The 26,342-nt window shown below is 42.2% G+C and overlaps 1 protein-coding gene across 3 annotated transcripts in view; it reads left to right on the top strand.

Moving 5' to 3' along the window:
- The window catches only part of LOC139536610 (6-phosphofructo-2-kinase/fructose-2,6-bisphosphatase 4-like), a 60,942-nt gene extending 35,460 nt beyond the window's left edge, over positions 1-25,482 (top strand). The window contains exons 1-14 of one of the 3 annotated variants that reach the window (XM_071337272.1): positions 6,896-7,104; positions 14,105-14,221; positions 14,352-14,448; positions 14,748-14,814; positions 18,171-18,245; positions 18,379-18,435; positions 18,868-18,989; positions 19,162-19,369; positions 19,460-19,606; positions 19,810-19,914; positions 19,990-20,119; positions 21,585-21,647; positions 24,108-24,172; positions 24,302-25,482. In XM_071337272.1, coding sequence (XP_071193373.1) covers positions 6,981-7,104; positions 14,105-14,221; positions 14,352-14,448; positions 14,748-14,814; positions 18,171-18,245; positions 18,379-18,435; positions 18,868-18,989; positions 19,162-19,369; positions 19,460-19,606; positions 19,810-19,914; positions 19,990-20,119; positions 21,585-21,647; positions 24,108-24,172; positions 24,302-24,361 — 1,437 coding nt within the window. In that variant the 5' untranslated portion in view covers positions 6,896-6,980 and the 3' untranslated portion in view covers positions 24,362-25,482. Of the gene's footprint in view, positions 1-6,895; positions 7,105-14,104; positions 14,222-14,351; positions 14,449-14,747; positions 14,815-18,170; positions 18,246-18,378; positions 18,436-18,867; positions 18,990-19,161; positions 19,370-19,459; positions 19,607-19,809; positions 19,915-19,989; positions 20,120-21,584; positions 21,648-24,107; positions 24,187-24,301 lie in introns of those variants that run through there. The other 2 variants (XM_071337273.1, XM_071337274.1) reach the window with 2 other exon arrangements.
- Positions 25,483-26,342: the final 860 nt, after the last annotated feature.

Genomic DNA, 26,342 nt, shown 5'->3' with positions numbered 1-26,342 from the left:
TTCACTGTTGTTAATTGACCATTTAAGTTATTTGTTCGCATAGGACGGTAATTCTATCTCACAAACCTTGGCAATATCCTCACACTTTAGGATTTTATTTAGATATGTCTTTTGAATTGGATCTATGGCTAATTTACCACATGTTAATTAACCATTTAAGTTCTCCTATTTGCACAAACTCCCCGTCCTATCTCACAGCACCTATTTATATCCCTTGCTAATAACCTCTCGGCCATCCCTCAAATAACATTTCGGCCATTCCTCACAGACCTCAAATATTAAGCTATTTTTATTTATGACCTTAGGTCATTGCGTACCTGCTCCCTCAATCGATTTTTTGTTTAATACACAAAGTAAAGGTCTCCTAGTGAATCTGTTTAGAATAACCAAGCTCCTATTATTGATATATTCTAAGTATTTAGAACCTCAAATCAAGGACATCTTAAATCATTCCCCCAAATTCGTGAATAAAGATTACTGACCTTGTCTTGAAGACTGGGAAAAGCAATGTTGGTTGGATCCCGTCACCGTCTCTGCCGACCTTAGGTATATACCGGCCTGTTATGGAACCCCAATGTCAGGGGACAGGTCTTTAATTTACGGGTCAATGACCCGCCCGTGCACGGTATTTCGGCGTGGTACCTTCGGACGGCTGTAACGTCCTGACCAGAGTTCTTATGTGTTTTGCTTGTTTAGTGTTGGTCAGGGCGTGAGCTGGGTGGGAATTCTATGTTGTGTGTCTAGTTTGTCTGTTTCTATGTCCAGCCTAATATGGTTCTCAATCAGAGGCAGATGGTAATCGTTGTCCCTGATTGAGAATCATATATAGGAGGCTTGTTTTGTGTTGGGATTTTGTGGGTGTTTGTTTCCTGTCTCTGTGGTTGTCTGCTCCAGAAAGGTCTGTCTCGGTTTTTGCACATTTAGTTATTTTGTATGTTGTTTGTAGTGTTTCACTTGTTCTTTTATTAAACATGTTGAACACTAGCCGCGCTGCACTTTGGTCCTCTCCTTCACCTATGGAAGAAAGCCGTTACAACGGCAGGGACAGGTATTGGGATCCGGCTCCGGCTCCAAGGACCAAATTGTTAAGAGAATTATGTTCTCAATGTTCATAAACTGAACTTCAATTAAACTACTCGGTCTGTTACCAAGAATTTGTAAGGTTCTTGTTGAAATGAAACAGACAGAGACCAGTCTACCATAGTCAGCAACGTTTATTTACGAGAGCTCTGCTTATCATTTCCTGTACATTGGTTTATATACCTCTCATTTCGTCAATATAGTTCACAAGTCTTCTCCTACTCATACATTGCCTGCCACCTGTTATACAATCTACTACAAGCCAAAAGTTTCTCCCCTCCCTGGGTGGGGAGACTTCCTTCCCTGTTATCAGTTCCACAGTGGTTACAAGTTGTCTGCCACAGTTCCTCTTTTCTTATGGACAAACATTCTTCATCATTATACAGAGACAGGGTAGCATTCTGTTAGATATAGTCCTATCATTACTTTAAATGTATACATAATTTAGTCATTATACATACAATTCATAACAGAACCGTAGAGTAAGGGAAAGTAGGTGCTCCGGGTACCCAGTCGGTGATTTTCATCCTCGACCAGGAGATGGTGGGGTAATGATGTTGGAGCCTCGGGAGGCCGAGGATGACTTTGTCCACTGGTGCGGTGATGATGAGGAAGGGAAGGCTCTCCTGGTGCATGGATACCAAAGTGAAGGTGAGTGGGCTGTGACATGTGATAATACCGGATCCCACTGGTCGATTATCCATGGCGTGGACCAGAGCGGAGAGCAGGTACGAGGAGATATTCGTGGAGGAGACGAGGGCCTGGTCGATGAAATTCCCGGCGGCATCGGAATCCACTAGAGCGGTAGAAACACCACATTAGGGACATACGCCTTTCCCGGAAGACGGATGATCACTGGGCCGCCCCTCTACTCTCATGGATCCCGGGTTGGGACGCACCGGACTTCGCTGAAGCTGGTGGCCATCCTGGCCACAATAGGAGCAGAGTCCCAGTTGTGCTGTGAAGAGGTGGGTGGACCCTATCTCCATGGGTTCAGGCTCTGCCTCAGGATGGCCAAAGGAGGAAGGTGAGTGGCGTGGTGGGCACGGGCGCTCCTGAAGAAGGTTATCTAGACGGATGGCGATTGCGATGAGTGCGTCCAAGGAAAGGTAATCATCCAGATACGCCAACTCCAACTGGTACTTTTTGTGCAGTCCTCTCTGGAATAGGGTGCGAAGTACTGGCTCATTCCATCCGCTGGATGCTGCCACAGTCCGAAAGGTAAGGGTGTACTCAGCAGCGGTCGCTCACCTCCTTCTCTGCCCACTGAAGGATGGTCGCAGACTGCTCTGAATAGAGCTCTCGTTGGAATCCTGCTCCTCCTCTCCTCTCTCCCAGACAGCCGTAGCCCACTCCAACACCCGCCCGATCAGCAGGGAAATGACCGTGGCAACCTTGGATCTCCCGGTGGTAGGGGCTCCCGTCTGATGGCCAAATAGAGGGAGCACTGGAATAGGAAACCACAGCATTTCGATGGAGTACCGTCATAATTCTCCGGAAGGGACAGTCGGGCATCGTTAGATAGGCTGGGGGACTGGCTCACTGTGACAACGCGTGGTAGGAGGCCCTCTAGTGGTATGAAGATCCTCTCTGGTGGTTTCGAGGCGGTGGAGAATGCTGAGGACCTCCTCCATAGCCGTACCCAGTTGCGCCACCTGGTCGTGGTGTTGGTGGAGTAGATGACCCTGTTCGTTGACCATCTGGAATATGGTTTTATCTTCTGCTGCTTCCATATGTGCAGGTAATATTCTGTTACGTATACGCCGGGAGTCAGGAAGCAGGTGCAGAAGGTGAGGTTTAATGATAACTGCAAATAAACAAAACATGAGAAGCGTACAGCATGCCAACTGAGGCATTGTGTTGTAAAAAACTGCACATTTTAGAGTGTACTTGTATTGTCGCCAGCACAAGGTGCACCTGTGTAATGATCATGCTGACCAATCAGCTTTTTGATATGCCACACCTGTCAGGTGGATGGATTATGTTGGCAATGGATAAATGCTCACTAACTGGGATGTAAACAAATTTGAGCAGAAAGTTTTAGAGAATGTTTTTGTGCGTATTGAAAATGTCTGGGATATTTTATTTCAGCTCATGAAACATGGGACCAAACCTTATATTTTTGTTCAATATAAAATTATTTGGATTTGATGGCAAATCTCAGGGAAGACACTAACAAGGGCACTGAGTTGATTATACAAGCCATAGCTATAACTACACTGAGTGTACAAAACATTAAGAACACCTGCTCTTTCCATGATAGACTGAACAGGTCAAGTCAAATTGTATTCGTCACATACACATGGTTAGCAGATGTTAATGTGAGTGTAGCGAAATGCTTGTGCTTCTAGTTCCGATATCTAAGAAGTAATTAACATTCACAACAACTCCCTTATATGCACAAATGTAAAGGGATGGAATAAGTGTAGTTTTTATTTAACCAGAAGAACAAATTCTTATTTACAATGACGGCCTTGGAACAGTGGGGTAACTGCCTTGTTCAGGGGCAGAACCACAGATTTTTACCTTGTCAGCTCGGGGATTCGATGTAGCAACCTTTCAATTACTGGACCAACGCTCTAACCACTAGGCTACCTGCCACCCCACTAGTTAGACCACTGGGAATGGCTTTGATCACAGAAATAAACTCTCTGAAAGGTATTGGAAACTCATTCAATGTTATAAATTGTTCATATGCAAGAATATTACACCTGTTGTCAAAAACATCAAGAACAAAGTCAATATTCCTCTCATGCCAGCTAGGGTAGAACAATGACTTATTCCTTACAGATATGTCTGAATTATTCCACAAAAGACCTTTATGTGGGGAAAAATTGTGCAGGAAACATATTTTCCAGGCCATTAAAGCTTGTTGGTGAAACCTAGCCAATTTAGCAGGTATTCAGGAATATAATTACATTTCAGTAAAAATGTAAGACCTCCCAACTTATTGGGAGGAATTGTTTGGAATGAAATACCAAATTGATTCAGTATTGACCAAACATCTTTTCAACCAATTGGTCTTGAAAGTGTTATTTATGTCAACAATATCCAGCACTTCCCCAGCTAGCAATGAGTAATCGGCCCAGAAACAGCCCTCTTCCAGGGGACCGGAACTGATTTAATCGGCCCGGAATCGGGTGTCTGACTCGGCCTGGAATCAAAATGAATGACTGCCCAGAATCGGCCCAAGTACATCGGGCCGTTTCCGTCTACCAGAATTCAGCCGACTTTGCCGGCGTCTTACCAGAAGCGGCCCCATTCCCGATTTAGTCATTTTAAATATACATACAAATTATACCCATCCACAAAAAAAACATTTTGTCTCGGAGGAAACACCATACACCTGGTGACCTTGTCAGCGTGCATGCGCCTAGCCCGCCACAGGAGTCGCTACAGCACGATGGGACAAGGACATCCTGGCTGGGAAAAACCCTCCCATAACTCGGACGACTCTGGGCCAATTGTGCATCGCCTCATGGGTCTCCCGGTTGCGGCCGGCACAAGTCTTGACCCAGCATCTGTAGAAACGCAGTTTGCACTGCAACTCAGTGTCTTAGACCGCTGCCACTCAGGAAGTTCCATTCACAAAGTTTTGAATGCTTTTCAATTGCCTTGCACAAAGTATCAAAATACTAAAATACTACACAGGACTCTTAAATATTTTAATTGAAATGTTAATTGTATTTTTTATCACAGAAACAATGAGGAAATTATGGACAAATAAATAAATAATGAAATGTTAATTAATTATATAAAGCAGCCTGTGTAATCATCTGCCAGAATGTAGCCCCAATTGGCCCGAGCCCCAATTAATACATTTGGGCCAGATAACTCACACCGGAATCCCCCCGAGCTCAATCCCTGCATCCTAGCCACAAGTAATACTGCTGAAGGCGGCCCAGACTCGGGGCCACATGACGTCGGCAGAGTGCCACGACTCTCAGCCGGAATCGGCCCAGATCCACTGTGCTAGCTGGGTCCAGACCTCCTTTATTAGAGAGAACTGACTTTTTTTGTTTGTGAGACTTATTTTTCCAGATGAAGTCAAGACAGGTCTTGTTGATCTCTTTACAGGTAGAAGGATTTACAAATAAAGATAATGAGGGGTACACAAAGCGAGCGTGACTATTGCCAGCAAGCAAACGCCTCACGTTATCGAAACCCGACCACAGTGTTTGATTGACAATCAACACAAGTCGGAAACTAAATAGCGAAATGAAGCATTTGAATTTTGACAGTCTTAAAGTATAGAAAAGCATTGACAATTGAGAATTCATTTTATTTTTGGGTCATCACAATTCATGCTACCACAAGGAAATGAAATGACAAACATGAGAAATGATTTGTCATTTAAGCGGACATTTTTTTTTATGTGTCAGTGTTGTACTGGATAGTACCATGGAAATGATCTCAAACGCACTTGCTATTTATTTGTCTAATTAGCAGACAAGTGTACTAAATCATGAAAATTATAATGCAATATCTTTTTTTGCCTTTCAGTTAGAATTTTGTCACATAGAAATGCATACCTATTTAGGAAAAGAAAATTCAAACATGATATTGATTGATCATTTGCATTTCCAATTGGGTTTCGGCAGCTAAGCGCTTCCATATAGTAAATGTTCCTGGGTGGCTCTGGGGGAATAAGTGGGTAGACATCCCCACCTAGTGTTTTTAGAAAGTACAGTTTGTCGCAAAAATATGACACAAGGGGGCGCTGTGATTCCTCTGCTCTGAAAGTGAGTACCCAACTTTGGAAACTGTACCTACATACAATAATATGCTGCTATATTCCATCAACCTTCCTTCTGTAGAACTTTATGTCGATTTGGCCAATAAAACAACAACACTGTTTAAAAGCTGTTTTTATCCTATTGCTACAATTCAAAACACAGACCGAATGTCATATAGTTGCATAATAAACGTGTGTTAATTAACTTTATCCACCATCTTAGTGGCCAACCGGGGTGATTATGAGTTTCCCTACTCACTAATTGTCATTGAAACATAGTTGATTAAAAGCTGACCGAATGCTGTAAATAACCAGTGAATCTACAGTATGCTATGCATGATGTATTGTGTTGTCCCATGTGCGTTGCACGTGAACAGCGGAATACTTGTTTTTCAAAAAACTCGTGTGAGTTAGCGTGCAGTAGCTACATTGTTATATAGGGAACAAAGCATTAAGCATGAAAAAACAAACGTGCTGTATATATTTGTCAAAACTCGAAGTATTTGGAGCATTTTATAGTCTTCCTATATAAGATTACTCTTTGATATTAATGTATATAATTTAAGCCTAGGCCTGTAGGCTAAACCAGGGAAGTCACATTGACATTGGCATTCCCTTTTCAAGTGAGCATTGGACAATAAAATAATACACACACATATACCCACTTAGATGCTCTGTTAATTGCAAATAATTTTCATGGGAATGTTAATAAACAGAAAATAAATTACAGCGTTTTGTTCACCTTTATTGAATGGTCATAAACGTACCCTACTAGCCTGGTCCCAGATCTATTTGTGCTCTTGCCTATTCCATTGCTGTCCTTGTTATGAAAAACATGTTTGGCATGACAATGAGTCACAGTGAGTTGGTATGTTCGCACAAACAGATTGGCACTCGGGCTATAAATGTAGATAACTCTTGAAATCTGATCATCTAAAGGTGTAACGTTAGTCAGTGCTGCTTGCACGAAACACCGCGGTGTGCGGAATTTATGAATATTTCACACCATTTGATGCGCTCAGCGTAGTGACATTACGGTAATAATATACGTTTGACGTTCGTCAGCCGATATGACATCCATCCCCTCGCAGCTCTATTGCGCAGACCAGCCCGCATCACGTACCACTTCTGTCGCTTAGAAACGGGGCATGGTGCAGCAATCAAAATGAATTCCAACGAAGATGTTATGATGGCAACATCACCCCGCGAGCTTACTCAGAACCCGCTGAAGAAAATATGGATGCCATGTAAAAACGGGCTGCCTGAAAAGCACATTTCACAGAGAAGGGGTAAGTTGCCTTGGCTGGCTTGTGCCAATAGCGCACAATGGGCGCAACGGAGGCGTATAGCAGATACAGATTATTTTAAGACATGTTAATATTTTGTTGGCCTAACGTTATCTCATGGAACTTAGGTATTCATATTTTTATACACACACTGCGGCGTTGGGGAGCCTGACCAGGTTTTGTGCGCTCAACATTTTCTCCAAGGATGCAACGTTGCAGAATTTCGTCTCAAATGATTAGACTTTTTAAGATGTTTTTCTTGGTGTTACAATTGTCAAACGTTGTTTATTAATGCCAATTATGCAATTACGCATGACCTACTACGGTATCGAACTGGTAAGGAAGCTCGGTGTTGAATTTGACTAGGAAGATGACAAGCATGACAATGCGCCCATTTGCCCGTGACCGCACAACCCAACCATGTCCATGTACAATACAACAAGGTTATTTTATTGTTTAACTATGGATTGTTAAACATAATTTGAGCTACTGTTAACAGTGAAGGCGACATTGAACTGATGGAACTGACATAGCACAGGAGCGCCTGATTGTGTATCATTATTTGTTTGTTTGGACCCCCACCTGTCCATGGCCCAGCAGCATTTAGAAGGGACTGGTAAACTATCAATATACGCTGCTGTTATTGTTGCAGCCAAACTACTAAAGTCTAACACACATACTGGGGGAAAACATACAGAGTCACTCCTGTGCCAACCGTGATTGGCCAGTGGATTTTATGAATAAAATGTCCTTAGAGGGCATAATTTATGGGGATGATTAGCTGCAGACTTGGTTTGTCTCCCTCGCTGTGGAATTCTGATTACTTTTCGCTGAGTCAACTAAGTGTTCAATCAACAGTGCTTGGGATCTGTAGTCTTTTAGGGTTGATTTGTTCCCTGTTCTTATTATAGGTTAGTGGTCCTCACCCTAAAAAAACTACACTGTCTCCCACTGAACTATTCCAGATGCTTCCTTGTGCTGAGCTCGAGACTCTTCCTCTTTCAGGTGCAGACACTGCAGATTTCAGAGGTGGTTTTCTCCCCCTTTGGCTTGTATATTTGGCACAGTAATGAGAAAGTAGAAAGGAGAACAAAGAACCATGCCAGGCTTTGTGTGATTTCACTAATCCACCCCCCCCCCCCCCCCAAACCTAGCCAATAGGGCCACTGGAGGGGCTTACAATGGTTAAGGAGGAGGGATAGCCAGTTAGCAGCCAGATTTTATAGTACAGTAGACTACTTCTCCCTCTGTTTTGAAGGGGGCCACATAATTACTTTAGGTTAGTAGTGGAGCAGTTGGTCAGTGTTTTATGCTGTGTCACTCTATTTGAACTTTGGTTGACTGTTTCACTTAAGCCTAACCAGTTGACCACTGAAACTTGGTTATTAGTAGTATGCCTGTGTGCAGTCTGGATCACACTGAGGAGCATCAAGTCTTTTTGCTATTTACCCTAGTTTAAAGGTGCAATATGCAGAAGTCGCTCTGCAATTTCCTGGTTGCTAAAATTCTAATAGTTCACCTAATTTCAATTTATGTGACAAAACAAGCAAGAGATTCATTGTACCATCTAAACCGCTGTGAAATATATTTTCATTAACCAAAAATATTGTATTTTCAGCTTTTTGAATCTGGTGTAAAAGACACAACTAAACTTAAGAATGGGGAAATAGCACACATTGAACATATCTACCTCTTCTTAGAGTTGCTTTCAATGAGAATGACAGCTCTATAACTCACATTTCTATGTGAATTTGGTCAGATTGCCCAAAAAGTTACATATTACAGCTTTAATTAAATCTGGAAATGTGTGTGTGTGTGTGTGTGTGTGTGTGTGTGTGTGTGTGTGTGTGTGTGTGTGTGTGTGTGTGTGTGTGTCTCACAGCTTCACCAGCTCTTCCAAAGACATTGTCTGCTTGACTTGCTCTTAGATATGTGAGCGATTTTCCTAGAATCCCTCTGTCAACAACACAAAAGGCTTAATCATGCCTACTGCTCCTCTCTCTGCTTTACTTTCTTCTCGTTCCTCATTTGGCCAATTCGTTCTTCGTTCCACCTGCTTCAGACTCTACCAGGTCATGGCTGTTATGGAGTGGCTGATCTCAAGTCAGTCCTTAAGTGTTTGGCAATGTTCATGACATAGCATCTCTAATCATTTTTGGGGGATTTTCACAACATGTAATCCATAGAAGGGTCCTTTTTTTTGGTGGTGGGGGGAGGGGGATATTTTTATCTTAAAGGGATACTTCGAGATTTTGGATACTTCAAGACTTGATCTACTTCCCCATAGTCAGATGAACTTGTGGATACCATTTATATGTCTCTGTGTCCAGTATGAAATAAATTAAAGGTAGTTTCACAAGTCAATGCTAACTAGCGTTAGCGCAATGACTGGGAGTCTATGGGTATCTGCTAAATGCCCAAATCCCAAAGTATCCTTTTATTAAAGCATAATTGAGAAATTATGAATAGAAATTTGATATTGAAATATATAAAATAACTCTAGATTTGGCAAATTGATCAATATATTGTTGAACATAATATATTCTATGGGCATATCAAAGTTCCAAAGTGGGGTCTCTGCTAGTTTTAAAGAGGTGCTGAACATGCCGATTGGCACATGTTTTTCTGTTAGAAAAATGAGATGTGTTTCCTGACTGATTCCACATTAGGTTAATGATGTTTGTCTCCCATGAGACATTGTAGATGTGGAAGCCTATTTTACTTCCTCAAAATCCCCAGAATGAATCCAAGATAACTCAAGAAATCTGTAATTTAGAAAATTTTTCGGGGGATGTTTTAGTTGTGCAATTTCACATCTATTTAAGGTGTTTGGTGCAGTATTTCGCAAGTAAAGAATGCTCAATGTGTTGTCTAATGTAAACATAGGCGGGCTGCTGGGCAGGTCTGTGTCACTGTATATGCTATTGGATAGAGAGCAATTACCTCCGCTGTTCAACCCCAAGTTAGTGGGTAAATGTACATTGTCAAATCAAAACCCAACCTTTATTAACCTATTCTGACGCACGGATGTTCCAAACTCCGTTTTAGACGCGACTGACTTTATAACCAAAATTATCCTTTTACGCTTTGTAGTCAATTTTGACTCATATCTATTAGAGGTCGACCGATTATGATTTTTCAATACCGATACCGATTATTGGAGGACAAAAAAAGCCGATACCGATTAATCGGCCGATTTATATAAAAAATAAAATAAAAATTGATATGTGTATATATATCATACACACACACATTTTTGTAATAATGACAATTGCAACAATACTGAATGAACAATGAACACTTTTATTTTAACTTAATATAATACATAAATACACACACGCACACAGCTCTGAAGTGACAATGATACTGAAGAGTCTGCTTAGGAGACAAATACTCTCAACTGTTTGAATAAAAATAGAGTAAGTTACCTGTGATGAATGTTGAAAACAAAAACTTTAATTTCTATATGCAGGAAATCCTATTTTAATAATGGGCATGGTAAGAATTGACAACCAAAGTGCAAGTCATAATTCCCATGACACCTAGCAAAATCTGAAAAGCGGTTCCTTCATTTATTCCATAGGATATTTTTTTGATTCACTTAAAATAAGGTCTATGTTTCGTGTAGGCTTACATCACCGTGCTAATTTTATAACTGTGTAGATATCCATAGGACAAGGTAACTCTGATCAATATTGGCTAAATATAAGCGAAGATTTAAAAAATTTGTAGAGTGGATTTATGAAAATATGTTGACAAACGTTACCTTATCCTAGTGAGATTTACACGGGTATCAAAATGCCGAGGCTGTTTAAGCCTGCACGAAACACAGACCTTATTTGAAGTAGATCAAGACATTCTCTATGGAAGACATGAACGGTAAAATAACGAAGGAACCCCTTTCAAATTCAGCCGCAAGTTATTACAGGAATTATAACGCGTCGACTATTTCTCTCTAAACCATATACCTTTGGCTAATCTGGAAACTATCACCTCGAAAACAAAACGTTTATTCCGTTCCGTATTTTATCTAACGGGTGGCATCCATGAGTCTAAATATTCCTGTTACATTGCACAACCTTCAATGTTATGACATAATTAGTTCGCAAAGAGCCAGACTGTTGCATATACCCTGACTCTGCGTGCAATGAACGCAAGAGAAATGACACAATTTCACCTGGTTAATATTGCCTGCTAACCTGGATGTTTTTTAGCTAAATATGCAGGTTTAAAAATATATACTTGTGTATTGATTTTAAGAAAGGCATTGATGTTTATGGTTAAGTACACATTGGAGCAATGACAGTCATTGATTGATTGTTTTTTATAAGATAAGTTTAATGCTAGCTAGCAACTTACCTTAGCTTACTGCATTTGCGTAACAGGCAGGCTCCTCGTGGAGTGCAATGTAATCAGGTGTTAGAGCATTGGACTAGTTAACTGCAAGGTTGCAAGATTGGATCCCCCGAGCTGACAAGGTTAAAAATCTGTCGTTCTGCCTCGTTTGTTCCTAGGCCGTCATTGAAAATAAGAATGTGTTCTTAACTGACTTGCCTAGTTAAATAAAGATTAAATAAAGCTGTGTAAAAAAAAAAAAATATTAAATAGGCAAATCGGCGCCCAAAAATACCGATTTCCGATTGTTATGAAAACTTGAAATCGGCCCCGATTTAATCGGCCATTCCGATTAATCGGTCGACCTCTAATATCTATGCCACAGACTGTTTTCAAAGTGATTAGTTGCTTTTTAAAGGAAGTCTCTTTTTAAAGTTATGGACCACCTCATACAGATAAATTGGCATAGTAGGCAATGTAACCAATTGCTCTCCTTTTAACTTGCATCATTGCACATCCTGCAAATCACCAGCAGATGGTGACCATTTTGAATCCATTTTCACATTCACTCTGTTGGTAACACTTACAAATTGGCTCTTAACTCTAAAAGTAGATGAGATCCCACTCTGGAACTTTGAAATGCTGTAGAGTATATATTTAAAAAATAAAAAATAAAAATGTAATTGCCAGATTATTAAAGATTTTTTGCATTAATCTTTATATTTTCAATATTCATGAATTAATGTAAGAAAATGCTACTCATATTACAGAGCAAGCGGTAAAGCTTCATTTGACACCAACTTCAGTTTTTAAAGGAGGCCAAAATGTCACAAATGTTCCAACTTCAATTCATTATTTCTCAATTATGCTTTAAGATACAAATGTAAAATATATGTCAATAATATTTCCTCCAAAAGGACCCTTCTATGGATAAAATTTTGTGGAAATCCCCCAAAATCATGCTAAACTCAGCAAAAAAAGAAACGTCCCTTTTTCAGACATCTAAATAACTTCACAGATCTTCATTGTAAAGGGTTTAAACACTGTTTCCCATGCTTGTTCAATAAACAATTTATGAACATGCACCCGTGGAACGGTCGATGAGACACTAACAGCTTACAGATGGTAGGCAATTAAGGTCACAGTTATGAAAACTTAAGACACTAAAGAGGCCTTTCTACTGACTCTGAAAAACACCAAAAGAAAGATGCCCAGGGTTCCTGCTCATCTGCGTGAACGTGCCTTAGGCATGCTGCAAGGAGGCATGAGGACTGCAGATGTGGCCAGGGCAATAAATTGCAATGTTCGTACTGTGAGTCGCCTAAGACAGCACTACAGCGAGACAGGATGGACAGCTGATCGTCCTCGCATTGGCAGACCACCTGTAACAACACCTGCACAGGATCGGTACATCCGAACATCACAACTGCGGGACAGGTACAGGATGGCAACAACAACTGCCCGAGTTACACCAGGAACGCACAATTCCTCCATCAGTGCTCAGACTGTCCGCAATAGGCTGAGAGAGGCTGGACTGAGGGCTTGTAGGCCTGTTGTAAGGCAGGTCCTCACCAGACATCACCGGCAACAACATTGCCTATGGGCACAACTCAACCATCGCTGGACCAAACAGGACTGGCAAAAAGTGCTCTTCACTGACGAGTCGCGGTTTTGTCTCACCAGTGGTGATGGTCGGATTCGCGTTTATCGTCAAAGGAATGAGCGTTACACTGAGGCCTGTACTCTGGAGCGGGATCGATTTGGAGGTGGAGGGTCCGTCATGGTCTGGGGCGGTGTGTCACAGCATCATCGGAAATCTCAACACTGTGCGTTACAGGGAAGCCATCCTCCTCCCTCATGTGGTACCCTTCCCGCAGGCTCATCCTGACATGACCCTCCAGCATGACAATGCCACCAGCCATACTGCGTGATTTCCTGCGAGACAGGAATGTCAGTGTTCTGCCATGACCAGCGAAGAGCCCGGATCTCAATCCCATTGAGCACGTCTGGGGCCTGTTGGATCGGAGGGTGAGGGCTATGGCCATTCCCCCAGAAATGTCTGGGAACTTGCAGGTGCCTTGGTGGAAGAGTGGGGTAACATCTCACAGCAAGAACTGGCAAATCTGGTGCAGTCAATGAGGAGGAGATGCACTTAATGCAGCTGGTGGCCACACCAGATACTGACACTTACTTTTGATTTTGACTCCCCTTTTGTCCAGGGACACATTATTCAATTTCTGTTAGTCACATGTCTGTGGAACTTGTTCAGTTTATGTTTCAGTTGTTGAATCTTGTTATGTTCATACAAATATTTACACATGTTAATTTTGCTGAAAATAAACGCAGTTGATAGTGAGAGGACGTTTCTTTTTTTGCTGAGTTTGTTTTTGTTTCATCAACAAATCACCCTAGTGTATACAAGTATCTTTTTGCATCTGCTTCACCTTTTCTCAAATGATACAACAAAACTGCTCCATCCAGTCTACACCTTAATTAAGGTCTGAGTTGTTGATTAGATTCTGCATTAATGGGTCACTGTCCCATTTGATTCAACGACAGACTGTACCATCCACTGACATTCACTGTGTCTGTGTACAATAGTCATTAAACTTTCTGTCTCTCGTCCTATTTTTCCCCCCTATTTTTCTGTATCTCCTCTCTCTCTCAGTATGTATGACCAACTGTCCCACCCTTATTGTGACAGTTGGCCTCCCAGCCAGAGGTAAGACCTACATCTCCAAGAAGCTGACCCGCTATCTCAACTGGATTGGTGTGCCAACCAAAGGTACCAGCTCAAGCTCTCTCATTAGCTGTCTCTTTTGAGGTCTCTCACTCACTCTCTCTCTCTCTCTCTCTCACACACACACACACACACAGGAAATAGGGTTGACTGATAGTATGTCTGTGTTGTTTAGAGTTCAACGTGGGTCAGTACAGGAGAGAGTGTGTAAAGATCTACAAGTCCTTTGAGTTTTTCCGTCCAGACAATGAAGAGGGGCTGAAGATCAGGAGGTGAGGCTGGAGGAGGGGTTTTGGAATGAGCTGAACAGGTCAAGTTAGGCCTAACCCACCACTCTATTCACTTATATCTTATTACAGACCAAAGTTGCAGGGAATGCACTCTTTATTGAGCTTTTTAATAGGCAGAGACCGTTGAAAGAACAAAGAGTTGTATTTACATTAATATTTACGTTTTGACCAGTTGCTTTATATTAGCGAAGTTTGAATTCAGTTCATTCTCGTAGATCTTTACCTACAGTGTCACTTTCTGGTCATCTTTTTGATTCTGTTGTGTATGTGTCCACCCATAGGCAGTGTGCACTGACAGCGCTGAATGATGTGCGCCAGTACCTGAGTGTGGAGCGGGGCCAGGTGGCGGTAAGTAGAGTAGATCTGACCTTGTATGGCTACCAGTCTGTTTAGCTATCATTCCACTTCTTGGCACGCCTTGTCCTGATAAAGATAAGACACATACTTGGAGTGGAATGTTAGATAAACAGACTGGACCCAGATTAGATCCACAGTGACTTAAGTGTGGCTCATGATCAGTTTGTGAATGAGGATGTTGATGAATGGGGGAAAAGGGTGCACAGTAAATGTAATTCAAATCACATTTTATTTGTCACATGCTCCGAATACAACAGGTGTAGACTTTACCGTGAAATGCTTACTTACAAGCCCTTAACCAAAAATGCAGTTCAAGAAAGATTGAGATTGTGTCATCTGTTGAGGCGATATGCGAATTGGAGTGGGTCTAGGGTTTCCGGGATGATGGTGTTGTGAGCCATGACCAGCCTTTCAAAGCACTTCATGGCTACAGACATGAGTGCTACGGGTTAGTAATCATTTAGGCAGGTTACATTCGCTTCCTCTGGCACAGGGACTATGGTGATCTGCTTGAAACATGTGTAGGTACAGTTGAAGTGGGAAGTTTACATACACCTTAGCCAAATAGATTTAAACTCAGTTTTTCTTGGCCGATTTACTTTTGATTTTCCCATGATGTCAAGCAAAGAGGCACTGAGTTTGAAGGTAGGCCTTGAAATGCATCCACAGGTACACCTCCAATTGACTCAAATGATGTCAATTAGCCTATCAGAAGCTTCTAAAGCCATACCATCATTTTTTTTGAATTTTTCATGCTGTTTAAAGGCACAGTCAACTTAGTGTATGTAAACTTCTGACCCACTGGAATAGTGATACAGTGAATTATAAGTGAAATAATCTGTCTGTAAACAATTGTTGTAACAATTACTTGTGTCATGCACAAAGTAGATGTCCTAACTGACTTGCCAAAACTATAGCTTGTTAACTTTTTAGGGATAGGGGGCAGCATTTTCACTTTGGATGAATAGCGTGCCCAGAGTGAACTGCCTCCTACTCTGTCCTAGATGTTAATATATGCATATTATTATTACTATTGGATATAAAACACTCTGAAGTTTCTAAAACTGTTTGAATGATGTCTGTGAGTATAACAGAACTCATATGGCAGGCAAACTTCCAAACAGGAAGTGGAAATTCTGAGGCTGGTCGATTGTCAACTCATCGCATATTGAAATCCCAGTGGAATATGGATCTGCACTTCCTACGCCTTCCACTAGATGTCAACAGTCTGTAGAACGTTGAATGAAGCTTCTACTGTGATGTTGGGCCGGATGGGAGGTGTTTGAGTCAGTGGTCTGGCAGAGTGCCAGTTCCTGGTCATGCGCCATCCACATGATATCGACTTGCGTTCCAGTACTTCTAGAGACACAAAGGAATTCTCCGGTTGGAACGTTATTGGATATTTATGATAACAACATTCTGAAGATTGATTCTCTACTTAGTTTGACAAGTTTATTCGACCTGTAATATAACTTTTTGAAGTTTTCGTCCGAGTTCGCCTGGACCTGCGCGAGCGTTTGGACGTGTACTAAACGTGCTAGCAAAAGTAGCTACTTGGACATAAATAATTGACATTATCGAACAAAACAACAATTTATTGTGGAACTAGGATTCCTGGGAGTGCATTCTGATGAAGATCATCAAAGGTAAGGGAATATTTATGATGTAATTTTGTATTTCTGTTGACTCCAACATGGCGGAGGAATTTTGTTTATATCTGAGCGCCGTCTCAGATTATTGCATGGTGTGCTTTTTCCATAAAGGTTTTTTGAAATCTGACACAGCGGTTGCATTAAGAACAAGTGTATATTTAATTCTATGTAAAACATGTATCTTTCATCAAAGTGTATGATGAGTATTTCTGTTATTTGATGTGGCTCTGCAATTTCTCTGGATATTTTGGAGGTATTTCTGAACATGGCGCCAATGTAAACTGAGATTTTTGGATATAAATATGCACATTATCGAACAAAACATACATGTATTGTGTAACATGATGTCCTATGACTGTCATCTGATGAAGATCATCAAAGGTTAGTGATTCATTTTATCTCTATTTCTGCTTTTTGTGACTCCTATCTTTGGCTGGGAAAATGGCTGTGTGTTTTTTGGACTTGGCGGTGATCTAACATAATCATATGTTGTGCTTTCGCTGTAAAACATTTTTTAAATCGGACACGATGGGTAGATTAACAAGATGTTTATCTTTCATTTGCTGTATTGGACTTGTTAATGTGCGAAAGTTACATATTTCTAAAAAATATTTTTGAATTTCCCGCGCTGCCTTTTCAGCGGAATGTTGTCAGGGGTTCCGCTAGCGGAATGCATGTCCTAGAAAGGTTAACAAGAAATTTGTGGAGTGGTTGAAAAACGAGTTTTAATGACTCCATCCTAAGTGTATGTAAACTTCCAACTTCAACTGTATTACTAACTCGGTCAGGGAAAGGTTGAAAATGTCAGTGAAGACACTTGCCAGTTGGTCCGTGCATGCATTAAGTACACATCCTGGTAATCCGTCTGGCCCCGTGGCTTTGTGAAGCCCCGTGGCTTTTTGTGTTGACGTGTTTTAAAGGTCTTGCTACCGAGAGCGTGATCACACAGTCGTCCGGAACGGCTGGTGCTCTCTTGCATGCTTCAGTGTTGCTTGCCTCGAAGCGAGCATTAAAGGCATTTAGCTCGTCTGGTAGGCTTGCGTCACTGGGCAGCTCGCGGCTGGGTTTCCCTTTGTAGTCTGTAATAGTTTAAGCTCTGCCACATCCGATGAAAGTCAGAGCCGGTGTAGTAGGATTCAATCTTATTCCTGTATTGACGCTTTGCTTGTTTGATGGTTTGTCTGAGGGCGTAGCGGGATTTCCTATAAGCGTCCTGATTAGTGTCCCGCTCCTTGAAAGCGGCAGTTCTAGCCTTTAGCTCGGTGTGGATGTTCCCTGTAATCCATGGCTTCTGGTTGGGATATGTACGTACGGTCACTGTGGGGAAGAATTCATCGATGCACTTATTGATGAAGCCGGTGACTGAGGTGGTATACTCCTCAATGCCATTGGATGAATCCCGGAACATATTCCAGTCTGTGCTAGCTAAACAGTCTTGTAGTGTAGCATCCGCGTCATCTGACCACTTCCGTATTGAGCGAGTCACTGGTACGTCCTTAGTTCATGTAGGCTACTTTGCAAGAAATAACCTTGTGTACCCCTTTTCCCACTATTGATCTTCAGTCTACAGTACTTGTTTGATTTTGCACCGCAACTCATATACATGTTCATGTTTTGCTTGGTGCTCCCAGGACTCTTAACCTTAATGTAATGAGGATGTTGTGACTAACTGGACTTTGGCCTTCATTGCCTCAGGTGTTTGATGCCACTAACACCACACGGCAGAGGAGAGGGACCATCACCAGGTTTGCAGAGCAGAACGGCTTTAAGGTATGGAACCCCAGAGTCAGACATTAGTATCTGTAGTTATTGTCTATTTGTGGGATTCACTACTTTTCTTATAGTGTACAGTATATTTCACTGTAGTGTATTTTATACTGAATCTTCATTTTCAACCTCCCAGGTGTTCTTTGTGGAGTCTGTGTGTGAAGACCCTGATGTCATTGCGGAGAACATAGTGGTGTGTGATATCTCTGCTATCTGTCATCATTGTACGTAGGCCACTAGTTATGTAAAAGATCAGACATGATTGTGCAGAAAATTCAAGACTTCTGCTTTGATATTTTATATTGCTGTAAGACAGGCCTCCTGATTTAATCATTTCTACCATCTTTGTGTTGATATGCCCTGGCTAACTTTCAGAAATGAAGCGAGAGAGCTGTTTTCCAGTTCTGACTAGAGGGTGTACAGCTACGACCGGAAGTTACTTTTCCATAGCATGCTAGAAGAATTTACGCAGCAGGTTAGGTTAATTAACGTGGCAGGTTAGGAGACTTGGGTTAAGGTTAGGAAAAGCGTTAGGGTTAGCTAAAATGCTCTCCTAGCATGCGCTTTCTCTATTTCTCCTGACTCATTTCCTCTTCCTGTTCTTATTTCCTGTCTGTCTGTGCAGCAAGTGAAGCTGGGTAGTCCTGACTACATAGACTGTAATACAGAAGAGGTCGTTGAGGATTTCATGAAGAGGATCAAGTGCTATGAGAACTCTTACCAGCCACTGGATGAAGTTCTAGACAGGTGAGTGTGCACACACACACAAACACACACTAGTGGTTTCAGAATACGCTCTGACAATATACTGGACAGGTGAGAATACACACACATAGAATACACATGGGCAAGGTCCGCAGTCATTTAACAGCCTCACACTGCTAATAAATCTGATTGTCACTCATACTCCACCCCCCAGGGATCTGTCCTACATCAAGATAATGGATGTGGGCCGGAGGTACCTGGTGAACCAGGTCCAGGACCACATCCAGAGCCGCATCGTCTACTACCTGATGAACATCCACATCACACCACGCTCCATCTACCTGTGTCGCCATGGAGAGAGTGACCACAACGTCAAGGGACGCATCGGAGGAGATTCTGGCCTGTCTGGCAGGGGCAAGGAGGTGTTTGTTTGTATGTGTCTATCCTTCTATTCGTAATAGAAATATATACTGCATGTAACGTCATTATTTGTCTCCCTGCCTGTTGGCCAGTTTGCAAAGTGTCTGGAGAAGTTCATCCAAGAGCAGAACATTAAGGATCTGAAGGTGTGGACCAGTCAGATGAAGAGGACCATCCAGACAGCTGAGGCTGTGGCTGTACCCTACGAGCAGTGGAAGGCTCTCAACGAGATAGATGCTGTATGTGTTTGTATGTGTGTGCAAACGTTTGTTTCTTTTTTGGCTATTGGTATTATATTTTGTTTGTATTTATTATTTAATAGATTATAGATCTATCTAAGTTTATGCTCTGCGTCAGTCAATGTGATTGACGGTTACCATGTCTCTTAAGCTTGCTGTTAAACAGGCTTGTTGTGTTGTTTTGTTTTCTCTCCCTCTTTCAGGGTGTGTGTGAGGAGATGATGTATGAGGAGATCCAGGGACATTTCCCTCAGGAGTTTGCACTGAGAGACCAGGACAAATACCGCTACCGCTATCCTAAAGGAGAGGTGAGTCCATCACAGCACGAATTCTCTCTCTCTCGCTTTTTGTGTGTATTAACAGGCCTCTGCTTGTTCCCTCAGTCATATGAGGACCTGGTGCAGCGTCTGGAGCCAGTCATCATGGAGCTGGAAAGGCAGGAGAATGTCCTGGTCATCTGTCACCAGGCTGTCATGCGCTGCCTGCTCGCTTACTTTCTGGATAAGAGCGCAGGTAGCGTATATCTCTTCAAATAAATTTTATTCATAAAGTATTTTTTACATCAGCAGATGTTACAAAGTGCTTATACAGAAACCCAGCCTAAAACCCCAAACAGCAAGCAATGCAGATGTAGAAGCACGGCAGCTAGGAAAAACTCCCTAGAAAGGCAGGAACCTAGGAAGAAACCTAGAGAGGAACCAGGCTCGGGGGGGGCAGTCCTCTTCTGGCTGTGCCCGGTGGAGATTATAAGAGTACATGGCCATTAAGGCCAGATTGTTCTTCAAGATGTTCAAATGTTCATAGATGACCAGCAGGGTCAAATAATAATCAGTGGTTGTATCAGTGGAGAGAGGTCGAGAGAGAGAGAGAGAGAGAGGTCGAGAGAGAGAGAGAGGTCGAGAGAGAGAGAGAGGTCGAGAGAGAGAGAGAGAGAGAGAGAGGTCGAGAGAGAGAGAGAGAGAGGTCGAGAGAGAGAGAGAGGTCGAGAGAGAGAGAGAGGTCGAGAGAGAGAGAGAGAGGTCGAGAGAGAGAGAGAGAGAGAGAGAGAGAGAGAGAGGTCGAGAGAGAGAGAGAGGTCGAGAGAGGTCGAGAGAGGTAGCGAGAGGTCGAGAGGTAGCGAGAGGTAGCGAGAGGTCGAGAGAGAGGTAGAGAGAGAGGTCGAGAGAGAGGTCGAGAGAGAGAGAGAGGTCGAGAGAGAGAGAGAGGTCGAGAGAGAGAGAGAGGTCGAGAGAGAGAGAGAGGTCGAGAGAGAGAGAGAGGTCGAGAGAGAGAGAGAGGTCGAGAGAGAGAGAGGTCGAGAGAGAGGTCGAGAGAGAGAGAGAGAGAGAGAGAGAGAGAGGTCGAGAGAGGTCGAGAGAGAGAGAGAGGTCGAGAGAGAGGTCGAGAGAGAGGTCGAGAGAGAGGTCGAGAGAGAGGTCGAGAGAGAGAGAGAGGTCGAGAGAGGTAGCGAGAGGTCGAGAGAGGTAGCGAGAGGTCGAGAGAGAGAGAGAGGTAGGTAGAGAGAGAGAGAGAGGTAGGTAGAGAGAGAGAGAGAGAGAGAGAGAGGTAGCGAGAGGTCGAGAGAGAGAGGTAGCGAGAGGTCGAGAGAGAGAGGTAGAGGTAGAAAGGGGTCACCAGGCCAGGTAATACGCCTCATGCCCCAGTGACCAGGGGGACTGGGGACAGCCAGGGGTCATCAGGCCAGGTAATATGCCTCCGTGACCAGGGGGACTGGGGACAGCCAGGGGTCACCAGGCCAGTTAATATGCCGCAGTGACCAGGGGGAATGGGGACAGCCAGGGGTCATCAGGCCAGGTAATAAGCCCCAGTATTGCAGCTTAATTTATACTATAAAACAAAACAAAAATCAGAGTGAGTGTTCTGCATGTCCTGTTCACCTGTCATGATCAGATAAGCATTGGTATAGGATTGCATTAGCTCTAATACAACTAAATTGAATCTATTTAGGCATCATCTACGTTCTGTTTTTGTTCTTCAGAGGAGCTGCCTTACCTGAAGTGCCCTTTGCACACTGTACTGAAGCTGACCCCTGTGGCTTATGGTGAGTACACTATTATCAATAACTGCATTAAAAGTGTATTAGTAACACAGCATAAGAGTTTCAATGACATGCTTTATTCCATGTATATTTACTCCAATGACATGTATTCATCCCTTGGATTCGGATCACCTGGATACTTTTATTCCAGTTCAGTAAAGTCCAGTACCACTATTTAAATGTACAGTAGTAGTGTTAGGCCAGGATTCAATCAGGTTAGCGTTAACCCGCGGTAACTGGCAATCACATAGCATGTCATTGTTTTTGTTTAGGCAATGTAGGATCTGTCAAATCCCCAAACGGCTCCTAGCATTATACCTATCGCGGACATTTCCATTGGATGCACATTAGTAGTCACATTAGTAGAAATCCCAAGTAGCCGTGTTACAAGTTCAAACACTGGAATGTGTGATGTTATCTACTCCTCCACTGATGTAAATCCTTATTATTTAATGATATTAATTTGAGTGTAATTGCTTCTACAGAGCCTTCAGAAAGTGTTCAGATCCCTTGACTTTTCCACATTTTGTTACGTTACAGCCTTATTCTAAAATGGATTAGATAAATAACAATCCTCAGCAATCTACACACAATAACCCCTAATGACAAAGCGAAAACAGTTTTTTTGCCATTTTAGCAAATGTACTAAAAATAAAAAACAGATACCTTATTTACTTAAGTATTCAGACCCTTTGCTATGAGACTCTAAATTGAGCTCAGGTGCATCCTGTTTCCATTGATCATCCTTGAGATGTTTCTACAACTGGATTGGAGTCCACCTGTGGTAAATTCAATTGATTGGACATGATTTAGAAAGGGACACACCTGTCTGTATTAGGTTCCACAGTTGACAGTGTAAAAACTAAGCCATGAGGTTGAAAGGAATTGTCCATAGAGCTCCGAGACAGGATTGTGTCGAGGCACAGATCTGGGGAAGGATACAAAATATTTTGGGCAGCATTGAAGGTCCCTAAGAACACAGTGGCCTTCATCATTTTTAAATGAAGGAAGTTTGGAACCACCAAGACTCTTCCTAGAGCTGTCCGCCCGGCCAAACTGAGCAATCGGGGGAGAAGGGCCTTTGTCATGGAGGTGACCAAGAACCCAATAGTCACTGACAGAGCTCTGGAGTTCCTCTATGGAGATGGGAGAAACTTCCAGAAGGACATCCATCTCTGCAGCACTCCACCAATCAGGCCTTTATGGTTGAGTGGCCAGACGGAAGCCACTCCTCAGTAAAAGGCACATGACAGCCCACTTGGAGTTTGCCAAAAGGCACCTAAAGACTCACAGACCATGAGAAACAACATTCTCTGGTCTTTGGAAACCAAGTTTGACCTCTTTGGCCTGAATGCCAAGCGTGGTGTCTGGAGGAAACCTGGCACCATCTCTATGGTGAAGCATGGTGGTGGCAGCGTCATTTACATTTACATATTTACATTTAAGTCATTTAGCAGACGCTCTTATCCAGAGCGACTTCATGCTGTGGGAATGTTTTTCAGCGGCAGGGACTGGGAGACTAGTCAGGATCGAGGAAAAGATGAGCGGAGCTAAGTACAGAGAGATGATGACAACCTGCTCCAGAGTTCTCAGGACCTCAGACTGGGGTGAAGGTTCACCTTCCAACAGGACAACAACCCTAAGCACACAGCCAAGACAACACAGGAGTGGCTTTGAGACAAGTCTCTGAATGTCCTTGAGTGGCCCAGCCAGAGCCCCGACTTGATCCCGATCGAACATCTCTGGAGAGACCTGAAAATAGCTGTGCAGCAACGCTCCCCATCCACCTTGACAGAGCTTGAGAGGATCTGCAGAGAATATTGGGAGAAACTCCCCAAATACAGGTGTGCCAAGCTTGTAGCGTCATACCCAAAAAGACTTGATGCTGTAATCAATGCCAAAGGCGCTTCAAGAAAGTACTGAGTAAAAGGTCTGAATACTTATGTAAATGTGATATTTAATTTTTTTATTTGTAATACATTTTCTAAAAATTCTAAACCTGTTTTTCATTTGTCATTATGGGGTGTTGTGTGTAGATTGATGAGCTGGAAAAAACAGTTTTTAAAAATTAGGCTGTAGCAAAATGTGGAAAAAGTCACGGGGTCTGAATACTTTTCGAAGGCACTGTATATAGCCTACATTTTCTCATTCTTAACTTCTAACGTGTGTGGGATGGGTGTGGCTTCGTGACAAAGAACACTGTGACAAACACGTGACAAAGAACATAAGAACAGTTGCACACTAATTTGACATCTCCAGCACTGTTAAACCTGCAATTGTTGGTTACTGTGGGGTAACACTGATCTAATTGATCCCTGGCCTTAGTCTATGTATTAAACAGTGTACTGCTGCTGCCCTCTAGTTTTCGGACGAAGTAACATAAAAACACATTTGTCCTCAATCTTTTCCCTTTCTATTTCTGTCTAACTATTGTTTTGTTTTCTTCTCTTCCTGTCCCTGTAGGCTGTAAAGTAGAGTCTGTCTTTTTGAACGTGGAAGCTGTGAACACCCACAGGGACAGGCCAGAGGTAGGTACCCCCAGGCAAGTGTCCTCACTGGGCTTGCACTCTTGCACTCAGAGCGAGAAATAGGTTCAGGGTCAATTGGACTAACCTTATCTGTGTCCTAGTGCTGACTGATCTCTTTTCATTGTACAGAATGTAGACACTTCACGGATGCCGGAGGAAGCCCTGTTCACAGTCCCCGCCCACCAGTGATTAGTGACAGTGCCCAAGACTAGAGTGACATCACTCACCATGGCGACTTCCTCTACTCAATCAGCAATCAATACAAATTCCTCTTTTAATTTTTTCCTTGCAGTGGGATTGGAAAAAAAGCATCCGGATCTTTCATTGGACATATTCCTCGTTCAGGTTCACCAGATCTTTCTCTTTCCTTCTGTGCAATGAAAGTCTAGACAACTGGAATCCAGTTCAATGGTGATTCGCCCCACTATCGGGGTATGTGTGAGAGTGTGTGCATGTGAGTGTGTTTTGTATGTGTGTGAGTGTATATGATCAAGATAAGGACAATCTGATTTGAAACCTATTTTAAATACAGGACATATGGCTTTTCATCAAATTGTAGAGTTGAGCTTTTCTGAAATCGTGTCTGTCACAGGCAGCCCAATTCTGGTATTTTCTACTAATTGGTCTTTTGACCAATCAGATCAACTCTTTTTACAATAATTTGGCAAAAGATCAGAATTGGGCTGACTGTGCAAACACAGACTAAGAACCATATATGTTGACATTGTATATTTCTTGTTCTTAGTATTTTAGTGTTTGTCCACCCCATTTCAGAGGCTGTGACATGCACACTCTAAAGCGGGGACACGAATTGTAGATTTTATGTCTGGTATAAAATCAGGCTGTTCCTATAAAGGCAGTTTTGCGTATCTATCATTTTCAATTAAGTTAATCTTCATCTAGTTGAAATCTAAAAAGATTGACAAGTTTGTTTCCATGTCGCATCAGTGATCTGCTATATCTAGAATGTGTTTATCTATTGTTCAATGTCTACTAGTGAAGGATACTTTATCTAAAATGCCGCTGTAGTTCAGTAGCACAGGAATAGTTGTTGGCATCTGTGGTATCATAACAAATCAATTGAAATTACTTCTAATGCCTGTGTAAACGCGTATATTTGTAATGATCACCATAATCAGTTTTCCGTAATGCTTTGAATGTCATTAAATCGCTCACTGGTTTTATATAGTTTTCAGCATGTTCACCGTGTCTTGTTTGTTCATTTTGACTTGTTTGTCAACGTGTCAAGAATATGATTCTTTCAATGTAAATATCTACATCATCCAAATGTAATAAATATTTTGAGTTAAGTCTCTTGCTGTAGTCTTCTGCTCAAAGTATTGAACTGTTTTGTGTAGTCTTCACATTTTGCTGCCTTAGTTAACTTCTTTGGGACTGGGGGGCAGTATTGAGTAGCTTGCATGAATAAGGTGCCCAGAGTAATCTGCCTGCTACTCAGGCCCAGAAGCTGCATATAATTAGTAGATTTGGATAGAAAACACTCTAAAGTTTCCAAAACTGTTAAAATAATGTCTGTGAGTATAACAGAACTCATATGGCAGCCAAAAACCTGAGAAAAATCTAACCAGGAAGTGGGAAATCTGAGGTTTGTAGTTTTTAAAGTGATTGCCTATCCAATATACTGTCTGAGGTCATATTGCACTTCCTAATGCGTCCACTAGATGTCAACAGTCTTTAGAACGTTGTTTCAGGCTTCTACTATGAAAGGGGAGCGAATAAGAGCTGTTTGAACCAGTGGTCAGGCAGAAAGCCTTTAGCTAAGTCATGCGCGCGGCCGTGAGCGCGAGCTCCGTTCCCTTTCATTTCTAAAGACAAAGGAATTGTCCGGTTGGAATATTATTGAAGATTTATGATAAAAACATCCTAAAGATTGATTCTATACATCGTTTGACATGTTTCTACAAACTGTAAAGGAACTTTTTTGACTTTTCGTCTGGACTTGGTGCCTTGTGCATTTGGATTTGTGAACTAAACGCGCAAACAAAAAGGAGGTATTTGGACATACAGATGAACTTTATTGAACAAAACACACATTTATTGTCTAACATGGAGTCCTGGGAGTGCCATCCGGTGAAGATCATCAAAGGTTAGTGATTAATTTTAACGCTATTTCTGTCTTTTGTGACACCTCTCCTCTGGAAAATGGCTG

The sequence above is a fragment of the Salvelinus alpinus genome, chromosome 12, assembly GCF_045679555.1.
Source record: "Salvelinus alpinus chromosome 12, SLU_Salpinus.1, whole genome shotgun sequence".
Classification (NCBI taxonomy): Eukaryota; Metazoa; Chordata; class Actinopteri; order Salmoniformes; family Salmonidae; genus Salvelinus; species Salvelinus alpinus.
This window is presented reverse-complemented; position numbering and strand designations above follow the sequence as displayed.